General features: G+C 39.1%; 1 protein-coding gene across 6 annotated transcripts in view; it reads right to left on the bottom strand.

The window, feature by feature from the left end:
* The window catches only part of ATP11C (ATPase phospholipid transporting 11C (ATP11C blood group)), a 160,536-nt gene that overhangs the window by 57,498 nt on the left and 78,379 nt on the right, over positions 1–24,659 (bottom strand). For all 6 annotated transcript variants that reach the window (XM_081043637.1, XM_081043640.1, XM_081043636.1 and 3 more), the window contains 8 exons: positions 22,633–22,740; positions 10,747–10,875; positions 8,935–9,038; positions 6,747–6,797; positions 5,622–5,686; positions 5,229–5,310; positions 3,229–3,379; positions 2,439–2,636 (listed from right to left, as the gene is read on the bottom strand). In XM_081043637.1, the coding sequence (XP_080899763.1) occupies positions 2,439–2,636; positions 3,229–3,379; positions 5,229–5,310; positions 5,622–5,686; positions 6,747–6,797; positions 8,935–9,038; positions 10,747–10,875; positions 22,633–22,740 (888 nt within the window). The remainder of the gene's footprint in view (positions 1–2,438; positions 2,637–3,228; positions 3,380–5,228; positions 5,311–5,621; positions 5,687–6,746; positions 6,798–8,934; positions 9,039–10,746; positions 10,876–22,632; positions 22,741–24,659) is intronic.

The raw sequence follows: 24,659 nt of genomic DNA, 5'->3' as shown, positions 1-24,659 counted from the left end.
AGTGTTTGCAATGATGTTGATGAGAACTACTGGACACTGCTTTCGGTAACATAAAAAGCCCTATCTAGTTTCATCAAAGAGCAAACTAGTTAGACTTCATTTTGTGTGTACCATTCCACTGAAAGCTAAATGGCCTAAGAAACTACTTCAAGACTTCTTTGCGTTTTCGTTCGGGTAGCTTCTACACCTATAAGCTGCTGATAATGGCAAGTTGTTTTTTCACTGTATAAATTGAGGTGGTGGTCTGGCTATTAACTTAGTAATTTGACTAAAAGACAATCAAACCCAGAAAAGAAGGTTTTGGTGGGAGAAAGAAATAGTGGATGAAATGAAAACTGTAGTTTCTTTTCACTGAACAAATTTACCAGATCATTACCCAAAGCTCCACTTTACTTTCTGCAGTGTGAATACAGTCTAAATGATAGGATCAAGATTACATTCCCATAACGAACTCTGCTGAGGTGGAGATAGGAGAGAAAGAGCTCGGAGTCTCAGATGCTGGACCTGGCCTGGGTATCCCACCCGTCTCTGGTGAGCATTAGGCATCACACGTGAAGTGATGGTGTTTTATTTGCAGTAGCCTGGAGGGCTGTGCTCATCCTTGAGTAGGTTAATCCAAAGAGCCAGGCACTAGATTTAAAATAGGTAGATTTAGGGCCGGCCCAGTGACTCAGGTGGTTGGAGCTCCATGCTCCTAACTCTGAAGGCTGCCAGTTTGATTCCCACATGGGCCAGTGGGCTCTCAACCACAAGGTTGCCAGTTCAATACCTTGAGTCCCGCAAGGGATGGTGGGCTCTGCCCCCTGCAACTAGCAACGGCAACTGGACCTGGAGCTGAGCTGCACCCTCCACAACTAAGACTGAAAGGACAACAACTTGAAGCTGAATGGCACCCTCCACAACTAAGACTGAAAGGACAACAACTTGGAAAAAAGTCCTGAAAGTACACACTGTTCTTCAAGAAAGTCCTGTTCCCCTTCCCCAATAAAAAAAATCTTAGAAAAAAAAAAAAGGTAGATTTAGTCAACAAAATCTTAGCTGTCAGGGAAAAGCTCACCAGAGGCGGCCTGTAACTTAATTTTTGTTTTTTATGCAAAAGTGCTGTGAAGTAACGCCTTTCACTGGGACTAGGGTAGTTCGGTGCATATAGCTCTGTCCCTGGATGAAAGCTTCTGGTTTAAAAAGGCTAAGGTCAGCTGTTGCAGCTGAAGTTGCTATAAAAGAATCTTCTGGGAGCAATATCTAAGGGAAAAGCATCCATTCATTCATTTCTTGTTGTATCCTTAGTGATTCAGTATCACTGTGGGATGCAGATTCCATGGCCTGGGATCCCAGAGCCCCGAAGTAAGGTTTCAACAAAATGCTACCTGGGGAGTCCTTTCACCCTTGTAGGTGTAGTTATCAAGAGGGTACTTTGCTTTAAGTAAATGCTGTGTAAAGAACAGAAATAGAGTGGGGGTGGAGGGAGACTAAATTCAGGAAGAGTTTTGAGTTGCAGATGCAAACTGGCACCATTTCAAACAAGTGTGAGGCCCTGTTCCAGCCACAGAGTTCCATGACCTGAATTTGCATTTCCCAGTCATAGAAATGGCATTTCCACATCCCTGACGTTCTAAATATCATGAGAATGAAATGCAAGCCCCCCCCCCCAAATTCCTTCAGCTTCTGAGGATCATTCTGTGACACAGAGTAAATTCAGACAAAAGGGAAAATGTTCTCAATACCGATAAGAAAAGCACATAAGACGTCAGTTGAAGAATTACAGCTGGATTGCTCACGGACATTCAAGATGGCGGATTGGGGGGGGAAAAAGAATGACAGCTGGACTACATTATATTAGAAAACAAATGCACCTGGGTTAGAAACTAGGTCCTGGCTGGGCTACATTTGTACTCGTATATGAAGCAAAAAGCATTTTGAGGCGTGCATGCCCTCACATTTTCTGTTCATTTAAAGTTTTGAACTGGAATAAACAACTGCTTTCTAGGTCTATATTCCATCTGATCAGAAATGCACTAAGAAAATGTCAATAGGACATATCTGGTCAATCTAGTTTATGGAACCAAATGCATTTATAGTATAGCTTTATTTACTACCCCGTGTTCTATCCCCAAATGGTTATAGTTGGCGATGAAGACCACATGCTTCCTGTTCCAAAGCAGTAACTCATAATCTAACATCACCAGGCAAGTTTTAAAAAGAATTGCTGTACCATTTAAATTTAACAGATAAATTGGGATCTTTCTCCAAAATGCCAGCAAAATAACTGATACTATAGCTATGAAAACACTGCTTAGCTTCATTACATGTCTGCATAAAGGAATTTTCTTTGAAGTCACATTTCCAAACGTGAAATGGTCACATACATTGGTATTCCAGATTACAAGAAAACATATTTTAACTCTGTTGAATTATTTTAAGTAAAAATAAGTTCTAACCTGACCAAGTTCTTCATTAAGGTCTGATGTGTTGACCAGGGCTCCTTCATTAATGTCTTCATCATAAAAATCCTTATCCCATGAAATGAAAAAGGAGCCCAAGAACTTCTGCATTTCTACTGTGACGTACATGGATACAGGAATGATAAAGTTGAACAGAACCATAAATGATAGGAAGTCGGTGAATATTTTCAAAACCTAAAACAAAAGAAATAGTTCAAATTAGATGCACAGTTCCATTCAAAATGTGTAATATGAAAAACTAGTTAACTTTCTTTTCACTTCAATGCTGAAAGCACCGCTCCTGCTATAAAAAAAAAAAACTTCCCAAAGACACTATGTCATTCGTCAAAATTATTATCATAGTATGTGAAAACACCCTCAATTTTGTCATTTTTCTTCATTGTATGCACCTTTTGACTCAATCCTTTTTCACTCCCTTAAGTTCTCTGCTCCTCCCACCCTGAGATAGAAATGTAGGAGCAAAGTTTACACGTAGGCATTCATTATGCTCCTGTAGCATGCTTTCTCAAAAGCTCATATTATATTATCATGCTAGGTTGTGACCCTTATCGCTGAAGACCCTTCACTAAAGAGCTAAAAACGAGCACAGAAGCCTAAAATAAAAACCACTCTGAAGTGTAACTATCTAATGGCTTAGGGCTACCATACAACCAAGAGAAAACTCAGAAACCAACAAAGGCATCATCATCATCTGAGCAGCGTTTCAATAAAGGGTGGCATGGCCACCAAGTGCTTGAGTTAAAATTTTCAGCATACAACAAATTACCTTCAAAGTATCCCGCTCTTTCTGGGTCTTTTGGTTATACCACGGTTCATCGTTATGTGGGGTACTTTGCCAAAGATACTTTAGACCAGTGCATACTGCAGCCTTGGTCAGTAAGATCAATAAATACACAATCAGGAAGGCATTAATGGATCTGAAAAATAAGATAGTATGGATTGAAAAAACCATCTAATTACTTAAGGTATCAACCAGGTATAAATTAAACTTTTCAGTTTTCTAAAGCTTCTCCAGTGTACAGTGTGTAACTACAGGACAAATCTGTATGTATTATGAACCTCAGTTGCCACTGTTGAAGCATTACTCTCAAATAGTAAAATGGAGAAGCCAGTCCTGACCTGTTTGGTCACTAATGCTCCCTGAAGTGCAATGGCTGACTAGCTTAACACACCTGTAGTAAGGTCCTATAAAGTGACAGCGCGTGCGCACACACCCACATACCCACCGCATTACCTATTCGACTGTTATGAAAGGAATAGGTTGTTTCAATTTCCCTGAATGCTAAAGACATGGAGTAGAGGGTAGGTAAGCAAATGTGAAATTCTTAAGCTTAGTGTGGATTTTTTTTAGTCTGAAAGTAGAGCTATGGAGAGGGTGTCACTGATGTACTGGATATCCATGCCAATAACAGTGAAGGCCACGTCAGTGGTAACTGGCATGAAGGTCTGACACCCAGTACCACTGCAACATTTGCCTGGAGACTATGAGATGAGCTCAAACAATATGGAGAATGTTTAAATAAAAAAAGATTTATTATAGTAAAAGACGCATTGCCATTAATCCCTCTCAAAATACTCCCCCCCCCCCGCTTTGAACACACTTATCCCATCGTTCTTGCCACTTTCTGAAGCAGTTCTGGAAGTCCTCTTTCATGAGTGTCTTTAGTTGCGCTGTTGTGGCTGCCTCAATGTCCTGAATCGATTCAAAACATTCCTTTCATGGTCATTTTGACTTTGGGGAAGAGCCAAAAGTTGCAGTGACAGATCTGATGAATAAGGTGGATGAGGACACACTGTAATGTTTTTGTTTGACAGAAATTGCTGTACCAGAAGCGTATGTGTGACACGGAGCCTTTCTGTTGTGATCACAAAATTCGGTGAGTGCTGCTGCCGAGTGCCATCCAATGGAAAGGCAAGGATCTTCAATATGGCAAGTGGCGCATCGAACCTTAGTGACAGTGTGTGACAAGTTTCAACTGTTCGGTGCAGTCAGTCGGGTGTGAGCTGTGGTTGAGAGAAGGTGTTTTAAAGTGTGCTGGAAATCATCCTGTATCATGACAATGCTCTGTCACACATGCTTCTGGTATATACAGCAATTTCTGTCAAATAAAAACGTTACGGTGTGTCCTCAACCACCTTATTCACCAGATCTGGCACCATGCGACATCCAGCTCTTCCCCAAAGTCAAAATGATTCAGGACATCGAGGCAGCCATGACAGTGCAACAAAAGACACTCACGAAAGAGGACTTCCAGAACTGCTTCAGAAAGTGGCAAGAACGATGGGATAAGTGTGTTCGAAGCACGGGGGATTAATAGCAATATGTCTTTTACTGTAATAAATTTTTAAAAATTTAAACATTCACTGTATTCTTTGATCACACCTCTTATTATCCATGTTATAGAATTTCCTTATATATAGCAGCTATTAAGACCCTCAAACCATTATCCAGAAGCAAAGGGGAATAAATTTGTATTTCAACTAAACTCTGCCCTTGGATAGCTATGTGAACTTAGGTAAGTCCCTTATCTGTGAGACCATTTCTTCATCTGTAAAGTGGATGAGTTACCAGGAATTACTTCATAGGATTAAAATCAAATCAGAAACACAGATCACTACGCACAGTTTCTGGAATATAAAAAGTGCTCAAAATGATAGCTGCTATTATAATTGATGTTTGTTTTTTATCATGGTTGTTACTCGTAATTACTGAGAAGTAACTACTTCAGTTCAATAACAACTAAAGAAATTGTGCTGCACACTAACTTTTCAACAGCAGAACGTTTCTGAGATTTCCCTTGGTAGTTCAAAGCCATTTTGGTTTCCATTCCAGTGTAAACAGCAACTCCTGAGGAATAACAGAATAAAATGAAAACTAGGTTACAACCAACTCCCCACCCAGCTGATCTATCAATTATTTTCAGTTTATAAAAATAGGAGTTTTCAACCCTCTTCTATTCACCCGTTGATATTATTTATACTATAATTTTAATTCTACATAATTTATTTGTCATGTTTCTAGTTTACCATCTTATAAATTCCCAACACCTAAAAATAGGCTTAGATTAAGTGGCAATTATCTGCCATGTTCAATTTTTAACATGCACTATTTATGCCAGCTTTATAAAGCATATTTCCGATATCTTAAAATTTGTTCACCATATATCTTCTTGGTATTTTTCAGTGTAGCTCCTTTCAACAAGAGATTTTCAGGTCCCAAAGACCTAAATAAAAAATGAACACAGCTTATCCAAACAGCCCAATAAATAGCATCATCAACTTTGGAGACATATTTTGCCCTAATACACATCTATGTCAAGGGTTCGGAATACATCTATCTACTTTTATTTCACGCTTACGCCCCAGGGAGAGCTGAAAGATCCTTCCTTCTGAAGTTACTTCAGGGTACAGCACAGAAGGAAGCACAGTATAGGAGTAGCTAACAACACACGGAGGTAAAGGGTCGCACAGAGAAATAAAAAGATTATGAGCCATAGACAGCAAGACACAGAAAGATAAACGACTGGGAAAGCAGCAACATCAAGGTGGGAAAGACACACTGACATACATACATACATACATACATACATACATACATATATATGTAGAGAGAGAGAGAGAGAGAGAGAGAGAGAGAGAGAGAGAGAGAGAGAGAGAGAGAGAGAGACTGAGAGAGGAGGATAAACCCGCCTTTTGGGAGATCACTGGGCAATCGGGTGTTTCTTTTACTTCTTTTTGAGTATGTTTATAGAGGCAAAGTAGAAAAGCTGAGGTAATTAAGTGGATGATAGAAGAGGGAAGAAAACATCCCTTTTTATATGAATTGCCTCATTATAAATGATTAAGCGTTCATTTTACTTAAAGGTCCAGGTAATTCTCCCAGCATTTGATCCATTGCCTACATGCTCAATGTGTCTCCCTTAAACCATTGTGCTCCAGGTGTACTTCTAATATTGTCGGCCACTGCCCAACCAAGGACAATAAATACAGGGCCTGGAACGGATTTGGGAATGTCAGTCAGAGTGTCTGGAACTCTGCAACTTTGAAACCCTCAGCATCACTTTCAATACCACCCCCCTTCCAGGACACACCTACTCAGCCCGTCACCACAACCCTACCAAATACAAGGCCGGTTATGTAAGACCCATTAGTGGGATACTGGCTGATTACTCCAGATTTACTCACCTTCACATTTCCTCCTATAAAAAAAGTATTTGGCTATTTCAATGGGCTTAAAAGAGAAATATCCCCTCCGAGGACAGATTAAAGAAATAGCAAACTAACCTGGCAACAGCCTCAAGACCATTATTATAGATACTGATTCGCCCAACAAACCTGCAAGAACGGAACAGCAAATGAGTTTTCCATATCCAGGTAAAATACATATATACCACAAATATGGGAATGAATCAAAATACAAACAATGCAAAAGAGGTAAGGCTCTGAACTATAAATGTATTATATTTCTGAAAAAAACGTATGAGAAAACGGTAAGGTGTGTAACATTTTCATCTCATTCTTAAAATACTATTCTAAATTGATTTTCAAGATCTACTTGGCACTGTGTATGCACATAACACCCCTCTCCTTCATGCTTTATATAAATAATGGGCTATTTTAGATTCACGTGAAGAAACGCTTTTGGTGCTAACACAACTTTCAAAACCATTAGTTCCATATTTTCGCTTGAGCAGGCATCAGAATCAAGAGAGGGCTTATTCAAGTACAGATTTCTGGGCCCCGTCCCCAAACTTATGGTTCAGGTGAGAATTTTTGCATTTGAAACCAGTTCTCAGGTGATGTCAAGGCTGCGGGCCCAGGTAACCCTTTCAACACCATGGCATTAGTCTTAGACAGTGAACACTTGATTACCATCTTGGACATTTCCAAACTGTGTCTTGCAGCTGAACTCATCACCGCGCTTGATCCAACTGCTAATGGCGAGGCCCGTGGTAATCTGCATTTCTGAAAAATGGCGTGAACAGGCCTAACCTGCCCTTAACAGGAGTGCTATGCATATTTTATAATTTGCATTATAATTTGTTTTTAGAGAAATGGAAGTTATTATAACTATATTCCAAAATACGAAGGTCTGCTAATTCGATGATCATATATTAATTGTGCAAGTACTGTGCTAGGTGCTGGAGATACATTACTAAGGAACCAAGACGTGTTCTTTGCCCTAAGACAGATAAATCAACAGGCAATTACAATGTAAGTGATTGATTACCAGTAGGGTAGTAGAAATACAAGGTATTCTGAAGTCACATGGCAAGGGCGCTTAATCTGGTTCAGAGAAATTAGGAGTAACCTCCCCTGCCCTAAAATTCTCCTTCATATTTAATGTAACTGAAAAATTGAGGGTTTGCCTTGTAAGTATGCAAGGATACATATTACTCTCTAACTCAGGCAGAATCAGTCACTCCCTTTTCTGTGATTCCATGGGCCCTTTATTCACCTCTACTATCTCAGTGTACTGTAAGCCTAGCTTTACTGTTTCATCTCCTTTGCAAACCGTGAGCTCCTTGAAGGCAGGGAACGGTTTTGCTTTGTGGTCCCAGTTCCTAGTATCAAGGCAGATACGGAAGAAGGAAGCAGGAACGGTGGGAAGGAGGGAAGGTATTGTTCATGTAGTAGGATGAATACTTTGTTTTTCCACTACTGGGCATTAGTGAAAGCCACATCCAACCATCTGACGTTGGTCAGTATGACCAACAGCATCCATTAACAAGATGGCTGCAATAGGTAACGGATGCTATCTGTAACGGTGGAATAGAATGTAATTAATTGGTCCTGGGGGAGAAAACCTGTTATGGTACCTGTGCTAATTCCATGCTCTAATCAACCAAATTGACCATTCTTAAAAACCAAATGCCCAATTTCTGACAATCCACAATAACTGTTAATCAGCAAATCTACTCCAGAAAGCCTAAGCACAGTAAACTAGAGAACACTATACCATTTCACTGCTGCTCAACTTAACTGTTTACTATGAACAAAACACAGCCTATTCGCAATACTCAGCTCAGCATGATCATAATAAAAAAGGATAGAGTGCCTACTAATTACATGGTCCCATATCTCCTTCTTTCTCTGATGTTGGATGACACACAACGTGGTTTATTTTTGTTTTCATTAACTCTGGTTAATGCAGGAGTTTGATAGATCAGCCTTATGAGATAACATCATCTCAAAATTTGATGGATAGCCATGTTTACAAATAACAAAAATGAAAGAAAAATCACAAGTAAGATGCCAAGGCTCACGATGATTTATCTTGGGCTGGTAGTGAACAAGGCTGATTTGATTCATTTCCCTGCCAGGAGAAGGAACAGCCCATAAAAAAACTTGCTGTAGTTAGACATAATATTCAAATGAAAGGAGGCTAGTAAGTAGTGTTTCTTTGCAATACTGGTGGCAAAGATAGGCAGAGCCAACAGATAGCAGGAAAATGAAACCAGGTGAAGCTTACTTGTAGAGGTCAGGTTGAGGCTGTTCACATTCAATTGTTGCTCGGAGGGAATCAATGGATTCGGCTGAACACAGTGCAATGGTATCACGTACTGCATAATGTGTCTAGATGAAAGCAGAAGAAAAAGCAAAACCCAAACAGCATTCTTTTCACAACTGTACATGCACCTGATTCCAGGAACACAGTATGTTTCAGTTAGAGGCTCTTGCAGAATAATACAAATATTAATGCGAACTAAATAAAATTCTTAAAATATATTATAAATAATTAGAAAGGTAACTCTGCTGCAAGGGGTTTCCAAAGATAATGAAAAAACTGAAAGCTTCTTTTGATACTGGTAGCAAAGAGAATTCCATTTGCAGCGTGCACAGAATTAATCAAAAACCCCATTAAAATTTAATCCATTTATTTTTACTGAGACCTGTTATTCTGCTCACCATCGTATATAGTGATGTAAATACACACATATGAATGAACATAAAGCTTTTGGTCATAAGAATGCTAACATCTTGCCAACAGAAAGAAAAAGAATGATTAACAGTTCCATAACCCAAATAGCATAATTAATGATCTTGAAAATGCTCAAAGCGGCTACATTTCATGAGGAGCAGGGAGATGATGCATTTTGCTTTGCTGTAGTTAGACAGAATATTCTACTAGTGCATATTATGCAATTGATTCACCCAGAACTCAAGGCAGGCTTCAGTGAACCCATTTATAAATCATCAAAGAACGGCTGACGCAGACTCAAAGACAGCGCCATGCACCACTTACACAAAAGAGAAAACTGTTGCGTGGTCTTCAGGGAATATCATGGAACGGCCTGAGCTATATTTAAAACGATCTCCTGACTTTGAAAACCTATGTACTTTTAGCTGATTTGACTGGATCGACTTAACAACTTTTTCCCCTATTAGGGAATCTTTAGGTAGATTTCTTGATTTTTATCTTGACATTCCCTCAAATATAACTTCGTTTTTGAACAGGTTAAATGGGACTGGTTCATCACTATGCCCTTGAAGTATAGAATCTACTCATCTAAGGCAATTAAGTTCCTTCTTCACATACTGAGTCCTGGTCCTCAACTCCAGGTGGAATAACATGCAGAGGGAAGCCCTCAAGGATACACACAGAGCTGAGCCCATCAGTACCCTTCCTGAAAGGCAGCATGGAGAGGATACGTCTTCCTGCCCTGTCCAGCTCTGGACAACAGCCAAGGACTATGTCAGAGAGTACCAGGGAAGTAAGCTAGTCTCCAGTGTGAGCCAATTTACTTTAACACATGTGTAATTCTTCTCGTTGCAATAAGGCAAACATTTGCCAAACTACACCCTGAGGTATTTTTTAAAAAGCAATCAAATTACTCCAGGTCAGATTTTCTATGTGCCAGGAATAAACATTTTTTCAAGAAAATATTCATTACTTTTAAAATAAAAACATCAAACTGTCAGGTTAGAGTACCCGAAATAATTTTGATAGTTATATAGTTTCATTCAGCCTATGATCACCCTTACTCTTAAAAGCCTAAATAAAGTATTGGTGGGTTATGCCAAATGAAATGCAAGTAGTGCTATAAAAAATGTGGTGGCTTTTTTATTTGGGGCCTGGATTTTCCTCACCCAACACCACCCTTTTCCTCAAAGCTGAGAATTTGCTTAGAAATTCAGACAATTATACAAAAGCTCTCTTCAAATGCAAAACTTACACAAATAGGAAAAAACAAGATAAAAGATTAGGGGTCAGTGGGAAGGCATATTTTGTGATCAGCTATCCTGAGTGCAAAATGTTTACGCAAGGTTTAGTCTTCATTACCTTGCAATTGGATTCCCCGTCAAGACTCGCTGTAGTAACGTGACAGATTCCATCACTAGTGCAGGATGATAGAAGAATAAGATCACAGGGAAAAGTTTCATTTGCCTGTACTTCTACTATGTCACCGACCTAGTATGGAGAGAAAAATATAAATATTCTTAATTCCAAACAAAGCATTCATTAGATCTCAAACGAAAGTGAAAATAGTAGCAAGAGACCTCTCCTGCTCTGGAGCTTAGAGAGTGTCTCAGAATCCTACACCAAGTGAAAGGTGATGAAAGAATGTTACTCAACAATCAGAATCCTCTTTAAGGTCCTGAGAACTTATGACGCTTTCAGATTCCCTTAGTCTTGAACTTTAATCCCTCATAAATGATTTCAGCACCCAGGGACCCGCTTGCTCTATGATGTTTCTGGCACTGATGTTTGGTTATTGCTTCATGAATGCGTCAAGAGAAGCTACATGTCTCTACTTGAGCACTTCACGAACACGGCGCACCACCGCTCCGACTCTGTGTCATGCGTATTTCACTATGCCTCGCCCTTAATGTGGTAACAGCTATTCTCAGTGGGTGCCAGTTCCTTCTTCAGTGCCCAGAAAACCGTAATTAGACGCACTCATTTTCCTCACAACATTTGAAAAAAAAATCCAAATAGGTCATTTTCCAACAATCCATCGGCTATCAGAAGAACCAATTAATACAATGATGAGAAACAATTTCCTATGAGCCAGTACCCAAAGCTCAAGTAGAGGAAGAACATGAGAGAAGAAATCACGAACCATTGCTATCACAGATAACTTAATAATGTAGGGAACAAGTCACAATGGTGAAGAGGTAGGACTTTGAAACTTGACTTTATATCCCAGCTTTGCCACTTAACTAAATGACCTTGGGTAAAATGCCTTAGATGATTGTAACTACCTCAAAAGATTGGTTTGAGCACGAAATGAGGATATAGGTGTTATTTACCCACGTTCTGGAACAGTCATCATTTGATAGGTGTTAATTACAATTATTACTAATACTCTCAACTTTTTTTGTGGGAAGGATGTAAGGATTCATCCAGTCTGGTGCTTCCCAACATTTTTCACACCATGACACATGGAGAAAACACTTTTGCACAGCACCCTCAGATAAAGGGACAAAGGAGGCTGCTGGTGGCAGAAGACAGCCCACTTTGGGACACACCAACAGAAAGACACACTGGTTGTGAAATGTTGAACTAATAAATAACACACCTGCCTTCTATTTGCTACACAGTTTGGCAGATAAAGATGAGGAGTTTAAGATCTGTTTGGGAACAATTTTATTTTCTTTGCCAATCCTCATTAGTAGCCAAGAATAGCATCAACAATTGAACTAATTTGTAAATAGTATTTTATTTTGTTGGATCCTTCCTTCCTCACTTACATAAACTTATGCTGTTTACATGAAACCACAACTGATGCTTAAATACACAAAAAGAAAAATAGAACATAAAATCCTAAAGCATGTTAGAAGAAGGAAACACTCATTCTTTCATACTCAGTCCCAGGCACTGAAAGTTAAAGACCGCAAATAGAGAACTTCTTCTACAATATTTACGATTTGCTCAGATATGAACTATATATAAAGGTCCCTGCATCTGGAGTGCAAGTTGAGGCTGGTGAGATGGACATGGGCAGATCACAGAGGTCCCAGCAGGCCAGGCTGAGGGGTTCAGGCCTTACCCTAAAGCCAAGGGGGACTAACTGCAAAAGGGCTTTTAAAGAAAGGGAACAACATGGCCAGTTAGAGAATCAACTCTAGAGTTTTGTTGCCATTTAGCACGTTAAAAGCCATAGAGAGCAGCAGAATGCCTCAACATGAATATGAAAGCTAGAAAATCTACAAAATCATCACTTTTTTTTAGTTCATCAGAGAGCTGAGGTTGCAAGGCAACCAAGTGAACTGAATTTCAAAAGTCGAACAGTCACTCTGAGGAAACACAACGGTTTCACAAGTGACAAAGCACAGGGGGACGAGATGGCTACTATAAACACGCGTTAAGAAAACTAGATTTGGGGGGAACTGTTGGCGTGGTGGTCACTGGAGTTTGTGCCGGCCCTGGAGGGTTTGAGCATTGAGTATGGCCGAAGGGGACACCCTGATATCAGTGGATTATGAAATTTTGGGGAAGGTGCCAGGGGTGTTTTCTGCAAGTACACTCAGGCTGAGGGTGAAAAGCTGGGAGTGGTAGTCAGGGTCCAGAACATGTCCAGGGCACAGTGCAGGGCCCACTGCGAGGTCCCGTCTCCAAAGTGCACCACATGCAGGAGTGGCTTGAGATAAGAGGGAGACTCAGATGGCACAAGGACAGCGCAAACTCCAACATTGGAACAGTCATCTTAACGTTGGATTATTCACATTTCCATTTGTGAAACAATGATCTGAATTTCAATTTTCCAAGATAAACTCAGTGGTTTCGTTTTTCATCATTAACAGACACAGAATTATTCTGTGATCAATATTAGAATTTGTCAGTGAGTTATTTTACTATCATATATCAGACTTGAATATTACTGTATATTATATGTATGATATGAAGGATTACAACTGTACACAATTCTAATTAATTAAAACAACAGAACCTTCAAAAAAAGAAAACTAGATTTTTAAAAATTAAATTTATTGGGGTGACATTGGACAGTAAAGTGACATAGGTTTCAGGTGTACAATTCTGTAATACATCATCTATATATCGCATTGTGTGCTCACCACCCAGAATCAGTTCTCCTTCCATCACCATATATTTGACCCTGTTTACCCTCTTCTACCATTTTTAACCAATTCTGAAAGGCATGGCAGGAGCTAACGGGACAGACAGTTTAGAATCTCTGCAAGCCCGAGAGAAAAGAGACTATAAGCAGTCATCAGTTCTTCTCTATAGGCATGAGACCTAAAAGAGCCTTCCTCACTGGTACAGGCATACAGGCGTGATTGACTGCTGTGGAGAGACCGACACAAAATATGCCAGAATCGGGGACCCTTTTCTCATTTCAGGCAAAAGGTATCTGTGTCTCGGAGAAAGGCAAGAAACCTTCTTTGGCACAGTCTCAGGCAAATGTCACTACTGCTAGAGGAGAGGTGGAAGCAAAAGCCATCTGCTGCTGGGGATGGGACAGGAAACCCACTCATACTGAGGCCCTAGCATGATAAAAAGGCAAAGCTGCCATGGGAGTACTGAGAAAGTTCCAACCCGAGGAAAAGGTGCATAAATCCTGCCTAATATTGAGACTTGAGCATGAGAACCAAGAAACCACTGTTCCAACTGGGAGCCTTGCAATGAATAACAACAAGAAATAGCAATCTACCACTGGGGAAGGAGAAAAGGCAGAGAGAGAGGCATCCACTATGTCTCAGGGATGTAGGACCTGCTGAAAGCAGAGGGTGGAACAGGAACGCCTAGAAAAACTCTTCGGTATCCCAGGCCCCACACAAAGCATGAGGCAATGGCAATCTCTCACTCCAAGAATTTGAAGCCCAATGGTGTACTGAAAAATCAATAGCTGCAAGAAAAATCAAAGCCAGTCCAACTCCTGACTATTGATGCAACCCCCCAACACTAATGGGCTGACAGAAGAGGCCCACTCATTTCAGAATATAAATACTATTTACCTAGGCCTCTAGCATTCTTTTACATACAATGTCCAAAACTCAATTTAAAAAAAAAGAGATGCAAAATACAAGATAAAAATGATCATCAAGAGATAAAGGAGTCAAAAGGACCCAGAAGTGTTCAGATTTTCACATTATGAAAGAGGGATGTAAATACAGCTACAATTAAGATATTGTCTAGTGGGCCGGCTGGGTGGCTCAGGTGGTTGGAGCTCCGTGCTCCTAACTCCGAAGGCTGCTGGTTCGATTCCCACATGGGCCAGTGGGCTCTCAACCACAAGGTTGCCGGTTCGACTCCCGCAAGGGATGGTGGGCTGCGCCCCCTGCAACTAGCAATGGCAACTGGACCTGGAGCTGAGCTGTGCCCTCCACAACTAAGACTGAAAAAACAACAACTTGAAGCTGAACGGCACCCTCTACAACTAAGACTGAAAGGACAACAACTTGACTTGGAAAAAAGTCCTGGAAGTACACACTGTTCCCCAATAAAGTCCTGTTCCCCTTCCCCAGTAAAATCTTTAAAAAATAAAAGATATTATCTAGTGGAAAAGGTAGACAATGTACATGAGCAGATGAGGAATTTGGGCAGAGAGATGAAAGCTACAAAAAAATGCAGCAAAGGGGAAGGTTAGAAATGAAAAACATGGTATCACAGATAAAGATTTCCTTCAGTGGGCTTATCAGCAGACTGTATAAAACAAAGGAAATAATCAGGAATTCTAAAGAAATTTCCAATATTTCTAATGCCAAAGCTCATATACTTTCCCTTACAAATAACTCTGCCTTTACATTGGAATTCCACCAGTTCTCTTTCTAGGCCCTCTTCTTTATGTTCTATGAGACTACACTTAGTCTAATGCTTTCAGAGCCATCTACATGTTGATGAAATCCAAATTCCTATTTCTGCCTAAACATCTCTGAGCTCCGGGCTTGACAATTCCATTCACATGTCTAATAGGTATCTCAACATTAACATGGAAAAACTGAATTCCTAATTTCCCTTCACTCCCACCTCTGTCCCTAAACCTATTCTTCTCCTAGTCTTCTCCATCTTATTTAATAGTGTTTTGTTTAATAGCACTATTTAATTCGCCCAGTTCCTCAGGCCAAAACCAAAAAAGGCTATCTTTATTCTTTGCCCTCCCCCACTCTATTTCTCACTCCTTACATCCAATGTATCACTAAATCCTGATGTCCACTAGTTGTAGACAAGTTTCTGAACCTCTCTGTACCTCAGTTTCACCATCTGTAAAGAGGTGGCAACAATACAAAAAAAGGGTACATTGTACTTCATAGGCCTTTTGTGAAGTAAGGATTAAATGAGTTAATACAACGTAAAAGGCAGTGCCTAGCATATTTATGTAATGTAGAAATGTTAACTACTAGTTTTATTATCATTACCTCTACTATCACCCTAATATAAGTTCTTACTATCTTTTGCAGTAGCCATCTAACTGAGCTCTCTGATGCTACTTTGGCCCCTCCCTAGAGTTGCCTTAAAAAAAAAAAAAAGATCAAGCCACTCCCCGGCTTTGAAACCCTTCAAAAAATTCCCATTGCACTGAGGATATGGACCAAGCCACTCTCCTGCTCAACAATTAAACATTTAGACACTTTGGTTTACAAGCATCTCTTTACATACACAAATACATACCAGAAAGGGAAAAATCAAATAATCAAATAGCATTTCACACAATAGCAGCAACTGATTTAATGGATATTATACCTGGTGGAGGTAAGCAACAAGGCAAAGAAGCCTAGTGAAGGGAAGGTGAAAGATGGAGGTCTTTCTAAGAAGGTGGAGGTAACAGCAAAATCAGAAAGAGGGAATGGGTGAAAGGGAGAGATGTGGGAGACTTTACTTGCTTTGCACCTTTACTAACTGTCCTGGGAGCCACAGATTTAATGCTATGAATCATTTAGGCTGCCCTGGTTCTTATGCTGAACAGCAACGCTGAGTTTCTACACTGGTTTGGAAACTTCAGATCCTAACCACTCTAGTTCATCATAGGGTCTTCCCCTCTGGGATGCAGAAACTGGAGAAAAGAAAAAAGAGTAAAAGAAAGACATTCTACACCAAACTCCGGAAACCCTCCCAACTCTGTCACTTCCTCTCATCATTACTGTAACATGCAAGACAATTTACCTGTCATTTGGGATACGGAGCACACATGCCCAGGAATTCTAGGTGTTTAATAAATAATTCAGCAGTCATAATACTTGATAGAAGTACAGGAAGAGTTATTGTTTATGAGTTTATGTGACAGTCCTGAACCATTCTGGAATGGTACTTCCACCTATCTGCTTCTATTTCTGTTCCACTCATCCTCTTCCCTTGTTCTGGGGAGTTTGATTTATTATTAGCTTTCATATATATTTTTTAAGAAAACGGATTTTTAAAAATTTTATTCATTTATTTATTTTAAGGAGGGCGCAGCTCACAGTGGCCTATGCGGGGATCGAAGTGGCAACTTTGGTGTTACCAGCACCACGCTCTAACCAACTGAGCTAACCGGCCACCCCTAGCTTTCATATTTTAATCCATATTCATATAGAAATATTATTTTAAAAATAGTACCTTGCAAGATCAACAAAATTGACCTGTAGCCAGACTAAGAAAAAAAGAAAGACTCAAATAGCTAAAACAGAGAGGATTTTATAACTGGTGCTATGAAATAAAAAAGATTATAAGAGACTACGAACAATTATATTCCAACAAATAGGATAACCTATGAGAAATGGATAAATGCCTATGTGTCTATACAACTCACCAAAACTGAATCATGAGTAAATGAGACATCTGAACAAACCCAATACTAGTGAGGAGATGGAAGCAGGAATCAACACCTCCTCAAAAAGAAAAGCCAGCACCAGATGATTTCATTGGAGAATTCTACCAAACACTTGAAGAAGAAAGAACACGAATCCTTTTAAAACTCTTCCAGAGGATGGAAGAAGGCACACTCCCAAACTCATTCTATGAGGCCAACATTACCCTGATGCTATTACCAGAAAAAGACACTACAAGAAAATGAAACTATAGACCAATATCTTCAATGAGCAGTGACATAAAAATCCAAAACAAAATATTACCAAACCAAATTTAACGAAAATGATCATACGCCACGACCAAATGGGACTTATCCTTGGGATGCAAGGATATATACAAAAATAAATGTATGCAACAAATAAACAATGGACAAAAACTACATAATCACCTCAGTTGAAAGCAGAAAAGACATTTGGCACAATTCAACACCCTTTTCACGATAAAAACACTCAATGACCTAGGAAAAGAAGGCAATGTCCTCGACAGTAAAATCCATATATGGAAAGCCGAGCAGCTAATACCATACGCAACAGGGAAAGACTGAAAGCTTTTCCTCTAAGATCAGGAACAAAGCAAGGATGTCCACTTCCAGCACTACTCAATACTATTCAACATTGTACCAGAAATTCTTGCCAGAGCAATTAAATAAGAAAAAGAAATAAAAGGCATACAAACTGAAAAGAAGAGGTACAATTATCCTGGTTCACATATGATATTATAGGTAAAAAACCTCTAAATATTCCACACAAAAAAAGTTAGAATTAGTAAACTATAATTCAGGAAAGTTGCAGGATATCGTATCAAAAATCAAAAAACTATAATTTGGGTCGGCTGGTTGGCTCAGGGGGTTGGAGCTCCGTGCTCCTAACTCCAAAGGCTGCTGGTTCGATTCCCACATGGGCCAGTGGGCTCTCAAACACAAGGTTGCCGGTTCAATTCCCGCAAGGGATGGTGGGCTGCGCCCCCCGCAACTAGCAACGGCAACTGGACCTGGAGCTGAGCTGCACCCTCCACAACTAAGACGGAAAGGACAACAACTTGAAGTTGAACGACACCCTCCACAACTGAGATTGAAAGGACAACTTGACTTGGAAAAAAGTCCTGGAAGTACACACTGTTCCCCAATAAAGTCCTGCTCCTCCTCCGCAATAAAAAATCTAAAAAAAAAAAAACACCAAAACTCCCCTATATTTATATATATATATATATATATGTCACAGGATATGGAGTTTAGCATTGGGAATAGAGTCAATGGTACTGTAACAGCTATATACAATGTCACAGGGGTAATAGATAGGGGGGTTATCACTTTGTGAGGGGTGTAAGTGTCTGTTACATTGTTTTGTACACCTGAAACTAATTAAAAAAAAAATCAGTTGCACTTTTATACACTAACAATGACCAGTTCCAAAAGGAAATTAGGAAAACAATCCCATTTACAATAATATCAAAAAGGATAAATATAGTAAGGAATAAACTTAATCAAAGTAGTTAAAGATATCTACATTGAAAGCTACAAAGCACTGCTAAAAGAAGTCAAAGATAATACAAATAAACGGAAAGAAATCTCATGTTCATGGGTTGAAAAACCTAATAGTGTTAAAATGTCTGTAATATCCAAAGCACTCTGCAGATTTAATGGAATTCCTATCAAAAAGCCAATGGCATTTTTTGCAGAAAGAAAAAAAATCCTAAAATTCACATGAAATCTCAAGGGACCCTGAACAGACAAAACGATCCTGAAAAACACAAACAAACAAACAAACAAAAGCCAAACATGGATGCCTCATGCTCCCAGATTTCAAAACATACTATGAAGAACGGTAATTAAGATGGGTGGTACCAGCATAAAGACAGATATACAGATCAATGAATGGAGACCCGAAATAAAACCTGGCATATATGGCCAAATGATTTCCAACAAGGGTGCCAAGACTATGCAATAGGGAAAAGACAGCCTCTCTTCAACCAATGGTATTGGGAAAACTGGATAGCCACATGGAGAAGAATGAAATTGGACTCTTATCGTACACCACATACAAAAATAAACTCAACATAAAGACCTAAATGTAAGACCTAAACCTATCAGACTTCTAGAAAAGCATGAGGGAAAAGCTTCATGCCATTGGATTTGGCAATGATTTCTTAGGTATAATAGCAAAAGCACAAGAAAACATCAAAATTAGAAATGTGAATACATCAAACTTAAAAACTTTGCACCAAAGCACACTATCAACAGAGTGAAAAGGCAACCTATGGAATGGGAGAAAATATTTGCAAATCATCTATCTGATAAAGGGTTAATAGTTAGAATATATAAGAAACTTCTACGACTCAACAACAAATCAACTGATTAAAAAATGGGCAAGGACTTGAATAGAAATTTTCTATTCAAGACATACAAATGGCCAATAAGCACATGAAAAGATGCTCAAATCCACTACCCATCAGGGAAATGCAAATCAAAACCACAACAAGGTATGATCTCACACACATCAGGATGGCTGCTATGAAAAGAACAGAAAGCCACAAGTGCTGGAGCGGATGTGGAGAAGCTGAAACCCTGTGCACTCTAGGTTCAAAGGTTAAATCGTGCATCCATTATGGAAAGCTGTATGGAGGGTCCTCAAAAAATTCAAACCAGAATTACCACATGATCTACAAATTCTACTTCTGGGTATGTATCTAACATAATTCAAAGCTGGATCTTAAGAGTTAGTCACACATCTGTATTCATCACAGCATTATTCACATCGCTAGAGGTGGAAACAACCTAAAAGTCCGTCAACAGATGAACTGATAAAGAAAATGTGGTGTAGCATATGATCGAGTATTATGTAGCCTTCAAACAAAGGAAATCCTGTCATATGCTACCATGTGGATGAATCTTGAAGACGTTATGCTAACTGAAATGAGCCAGTCACAAAAGGACAAGTACTGTTTGATCCCACTTATAGAAGTATCTCTCCAAAGTAGTCAGTCAGAGAAACAGAAAACCGAAAGGTGCTTCCCAAGGGCGGGAGGCAGAGGGACTTAGTGTTTAGTGGGTATGGTTTTAGGGTTATAGGATGAAAAAGTTCTCGAGATGGGTTGCACCACAATGCGAATGTCCTGAACACTCCACTGAGCTGTACACTTAAAAGTGGTTACAGTGGTAAAAATTTAATGTGTTCTTTATCAAAACAAAATAAAATTAAAATAAAAAACAATACCTTGAGACAAGGATAAAATATTTGTAAAAAACACATCTGATGAAGGACTGCTCTCCAAAATACACAAAAAAACCTGTTGAAACTTAACAGCAAGAAAATGAACAATCTCATTAAACAATGGGCGAAAGACCTGATTCGTCATCTCACCACAGAAGATATTCATATAGATGAGAAGCAAGCACATGAGAAGATGTTCAACGCCGAATGACATCAGGGAATTACAAATGAAAACAACGAGATACCACAACACACCTACTAGAATTGCCCAAATCTGCAACACTGACAAGAGATGCTGACGAGCAGCAACAGTAACTCTCATTCACTGCTGGTGGGAAAGCAAGACAGCACCGCCACTTTGAAGGCAGTGTGGCAGTTTCTTACAAAATTCAACATGCTCTTATCATACAATCTAGTAATCATGCTCTTTGGTATTTAACCAAACAAATTGAAATCTTACATTCACACAAAAACCTGCCCATGGATGTTTATAGTAGTTTTATTCAGAATTGCCCAAACTTGGAAGCTAATAAGATGTACGTCAGTAGGTGAATGGATGAAGAAAGTGATACATATAGACAATGCACTAGTATTTGGCACTAAAAAGAAGTGAGTTCTCAAGTCATGGAAAGGCACGAAGGAAATGTAAATGCATATTACCAAGCGAAGAAGTCAATTATGAAAAGGCTACATACTGCGTGATTCTAACTATATGACATTATGGAAAAGGCTTAACTATGGAGTCAGTAAAAAGATGAGTGGTGGTCCCAGGTTGGCTGGAGGAAGGGAGGGATGATTAGGCAGAGCACACGGAATGTTTAGGGCTGTGTAACAATTTAGTGTGGTAATATAATGGTGGATACAGGCCATTTATACACTTGTTCAGGTACACAAAATGTACAACAACCAAGAGTGAACCCTAATGTAAACCTTGAACTTTGGATGATAATGATATGTCAGTGTAGGGTCACTGATTCTAACAAATGTCCCACTCTGCGGGCGGATATTAGCAGCAAGGAAGGTTGTACCTGTGTGGGGAGACGGGGCATGTATTAACGCTGTTACTTTCTGCTCAATTTTGCTGTGAACCAAAGACTTTTCTAAAAAGTAAAATTTACTATTAATGAAAATAAAATCTGTTGGGAACAAAAAATATTATTTGGGGTGCAAAAGTCTAAAATCTTACTGACAGGAATCTTATTAGGGAATAATAAACGATCACTTTCAATAAAAATTAAAATGCGTAAGATATTAGAAAAATAATACCACCTTTGGAACTCTTACAAAATGCTGGAGAAATATAAAATGGTACAGCTGCTGTGGAAAACAGTTTAGTGGTTCTTGACAAAGTTAAACATAAGAATTACCGTATCAAAGGAGCAAGACAAACAAATAAACAAAAACTCATAGGAACAGACAACAGTTTAGTGGTTACTAGAGGGTAAGGGTGGGGTGGGGGGAATGGTAGAAGAGGGTAAAGGGGGTCCAATATATGGTGATGGAAGGAGAACTGACTCTGAGTGGTGAACACACAATGTGATATACAGATGATCTATTACAGAATTGTACACCTGAAACCTATGTGACTTTACTAATAACTGTCACCCCAATAAACTTTAATTTGAAAAGAAAAGAATTACCGTATCACCTAGCAATTCTACTCCTAGGTATAGACCTAAAAGAATTGAAAACAGGTGTTAAAACAAAAACTTGTATAGGAATTGTTCACACCAGCAATACTCATAGTAGCCAAAGGATGGAAAAAAGACCAAATTTCCATCAACTGATGAATAGATAAACAAATTGCAGTATAGCCTTACAATGGAATGTTACTCAGCGTTAAGAACTAATAAAGTACTGATACATGCTACCCCATGAACAAAGCTTGGGAACATTACACTAAGTGAGAAGCCAGACACAAAAGGCCACATGGTGTATGATTCCTTTTACAGGAAATATCTAGAATAGGTAAATCCACACAAACAGAAAGATTAGTGGTTGCCAGGGCCTGGGGGAGGGAGAACTGTGGTGTGACTGCTTAATGGCGTAAGGGGGCTTCCTTTCCGGGTGATGGAAATGTTCTCCAACTAGACAGTCGTGATGGTTGCACAACATTGTGAATGTACTAAATGCCACTGAGTTAACTGTCCATTTTTAAAAGGTGTGTTTTTACCACAATAAAAAAAGAATGAGCTACAGAAATGAATACCTTGATCTTTTCACTTTGTTTTTGGACTCGCTTTCCATTTTCAATAACGTTAACAGTGCTCTTGTTAACTTCGTTGTCAGCTCTGTGCCTCAGCCAATCCTCATACCCCTAGAAGGATAAAACACAACCATATCATCAACCTACACAAGGTAGTAAAGTTGTTAATTTCTACAACCCCCTAGGAGTTCCCAGCAGATATTTATACTTACAGTATTCATTTCAATTCAGAATGCTAAAGAGACAACACGACATTTTTAGACAAAAACTTAAGATATGCTTTCAAAATACCCCTTCGGTAAACCGCTTTATTGTGTTTAAGGTTCCTCCATTCTACATTTAAATATTAATGAAAACACAGGCATTAGAGTCTTAATATTCTTTGGCTATGAAGTTCTATAATCTATTTTTCTTAATTCTACTCTTACTCAAGTTAATGTTAATTTTCTGTACTTACTGAATTTGAAAAAACATTTTCTGGGTGTTATTTCCCTATGAACTTAATCACTTAAATATATTCTTCTGTAGGGGACTCCTGGAGTGATATTCTCTGAGGAAACTGAATTCCTCCCAGGGACAGAAAATAGAAAAGGCAAGTGAGGATTATTTTAGCAGAGAATCTATGATACGCTTTAGAGATCAACAGTCAAACTCCTCCACTGACTTGGGGACAGAAGAAAATATAAATTGGTGTTCGTTTTTTAGAATGAAAAGTAATCAGGGAAAGGTCTAACGGCGCATTTTTCTTTGGGCTTTTTGTCTGGAGGATATTAAGGCAAAAGAACTAAGGAAAGAGGATGTTCATTTGAACATGACCTCCTCGCCTTTTTTTACATCACTTTGCTTGTTTTCTTTATAATTATGTCTGTACCTTTTCAACTACAACTGTTTGAAAAATCTCTTGATCACCTTCTTTTTTTCTCAGTTGCTCTACTCATTCCTATTCTTTCCCCCTGTATGACAATGCTGGATTATCACTTCAGTGAGGAAAGAAAGACCCTAACGTGAACTAGTATTGGGAGTAAAATGAAATCACTAAGAGCTTTTGAAACCATACAGACTATTCTTGGAACCAGCAACTCTGTTAAAAAAAATAATTTTAACAGCCTAAGGGAAAGAACATTCCAAAAGTCTTTATTTAGCAACCAAACACTTGATAAAATATTCTTGCAGTTCCTGTTAGGCAAGATAGAAGAGCAGATAACCTCAAGAGGAAAGGTAACCTTGCTCCCCCGTGTTAAGCAGACCTTCGTTTTGGAAGTTCTTTGAGACACTGTTGAAAGCACTTTGATTAAGTCTTGTCTAAAAGTATGTTTGCAATTAGCCAGGTTTTGTGGCTAATTACGTGATAAAAATTGCTAACCTACCTTCCTCCAGTTTCCCGTTTCCATTTCCAATTTCATCCAAAAATTTCCAAAGGTGCTATCATATAAAATGCTCAAAATACTTTGAAGACAGCAGCATTACAAACTGTGGTAATTGTCAGCTTTGATAAGAAACGAGAATAAAGTCTCCTCTACCCACTATCCCCTTCAGCAACATCAGGAAAGACAACAAAATGAAAGTATTTATGCTCCTGCATCCTCTGCTACAGGTAAACAACAAAAGGAGTCCACTAGAATGGGACTTCTTCAGACAGACATACCACAATGGAAAAATTAATGCACTGTACAAATTTGCCTCCCATTTCCCGACTGAGCTGCACCTGCTACCTACGCTTTCTTTTAGGATTACATCCCCACACACAAATATTATGGCGGAAAGGAGCGAGGAAATTAAGGATGTAACTTATAATAATTTTAATAAGAAGTTTTTTGTTTGTTTTTTAAGGAGGGCGCAGCTCACAGTGGCCCATGCGAGGATCGAACTGGCAACCTTGGTGTTATATTAGCACCACACTCTAACCAACTGAGCTAACAGGCCAACCTCACTAAGTTTTCAATAGGAACCAAATATAAACTAAATCCATCAAGGATACTGCCCACTCTATATAAATATGAAAAAGAACCTCTGACAATGAAATTCAAGTC

This window comes from Rhinolophus hipposideros, assembly GCF_964194185.1.
Source record: "Rhinolophus hipposideros genome assembly, chromosome: X".
Lineage (NCBI taxonomy): Eukaryota > Metazoa > Chordata > Mammalia > Chiroptera > Rhinolophidae > Rhinolophus > Rhinolophus hipposideros.
This window is presented reverse-complemented; position numbering and strand designations above follow the sequence as displayed.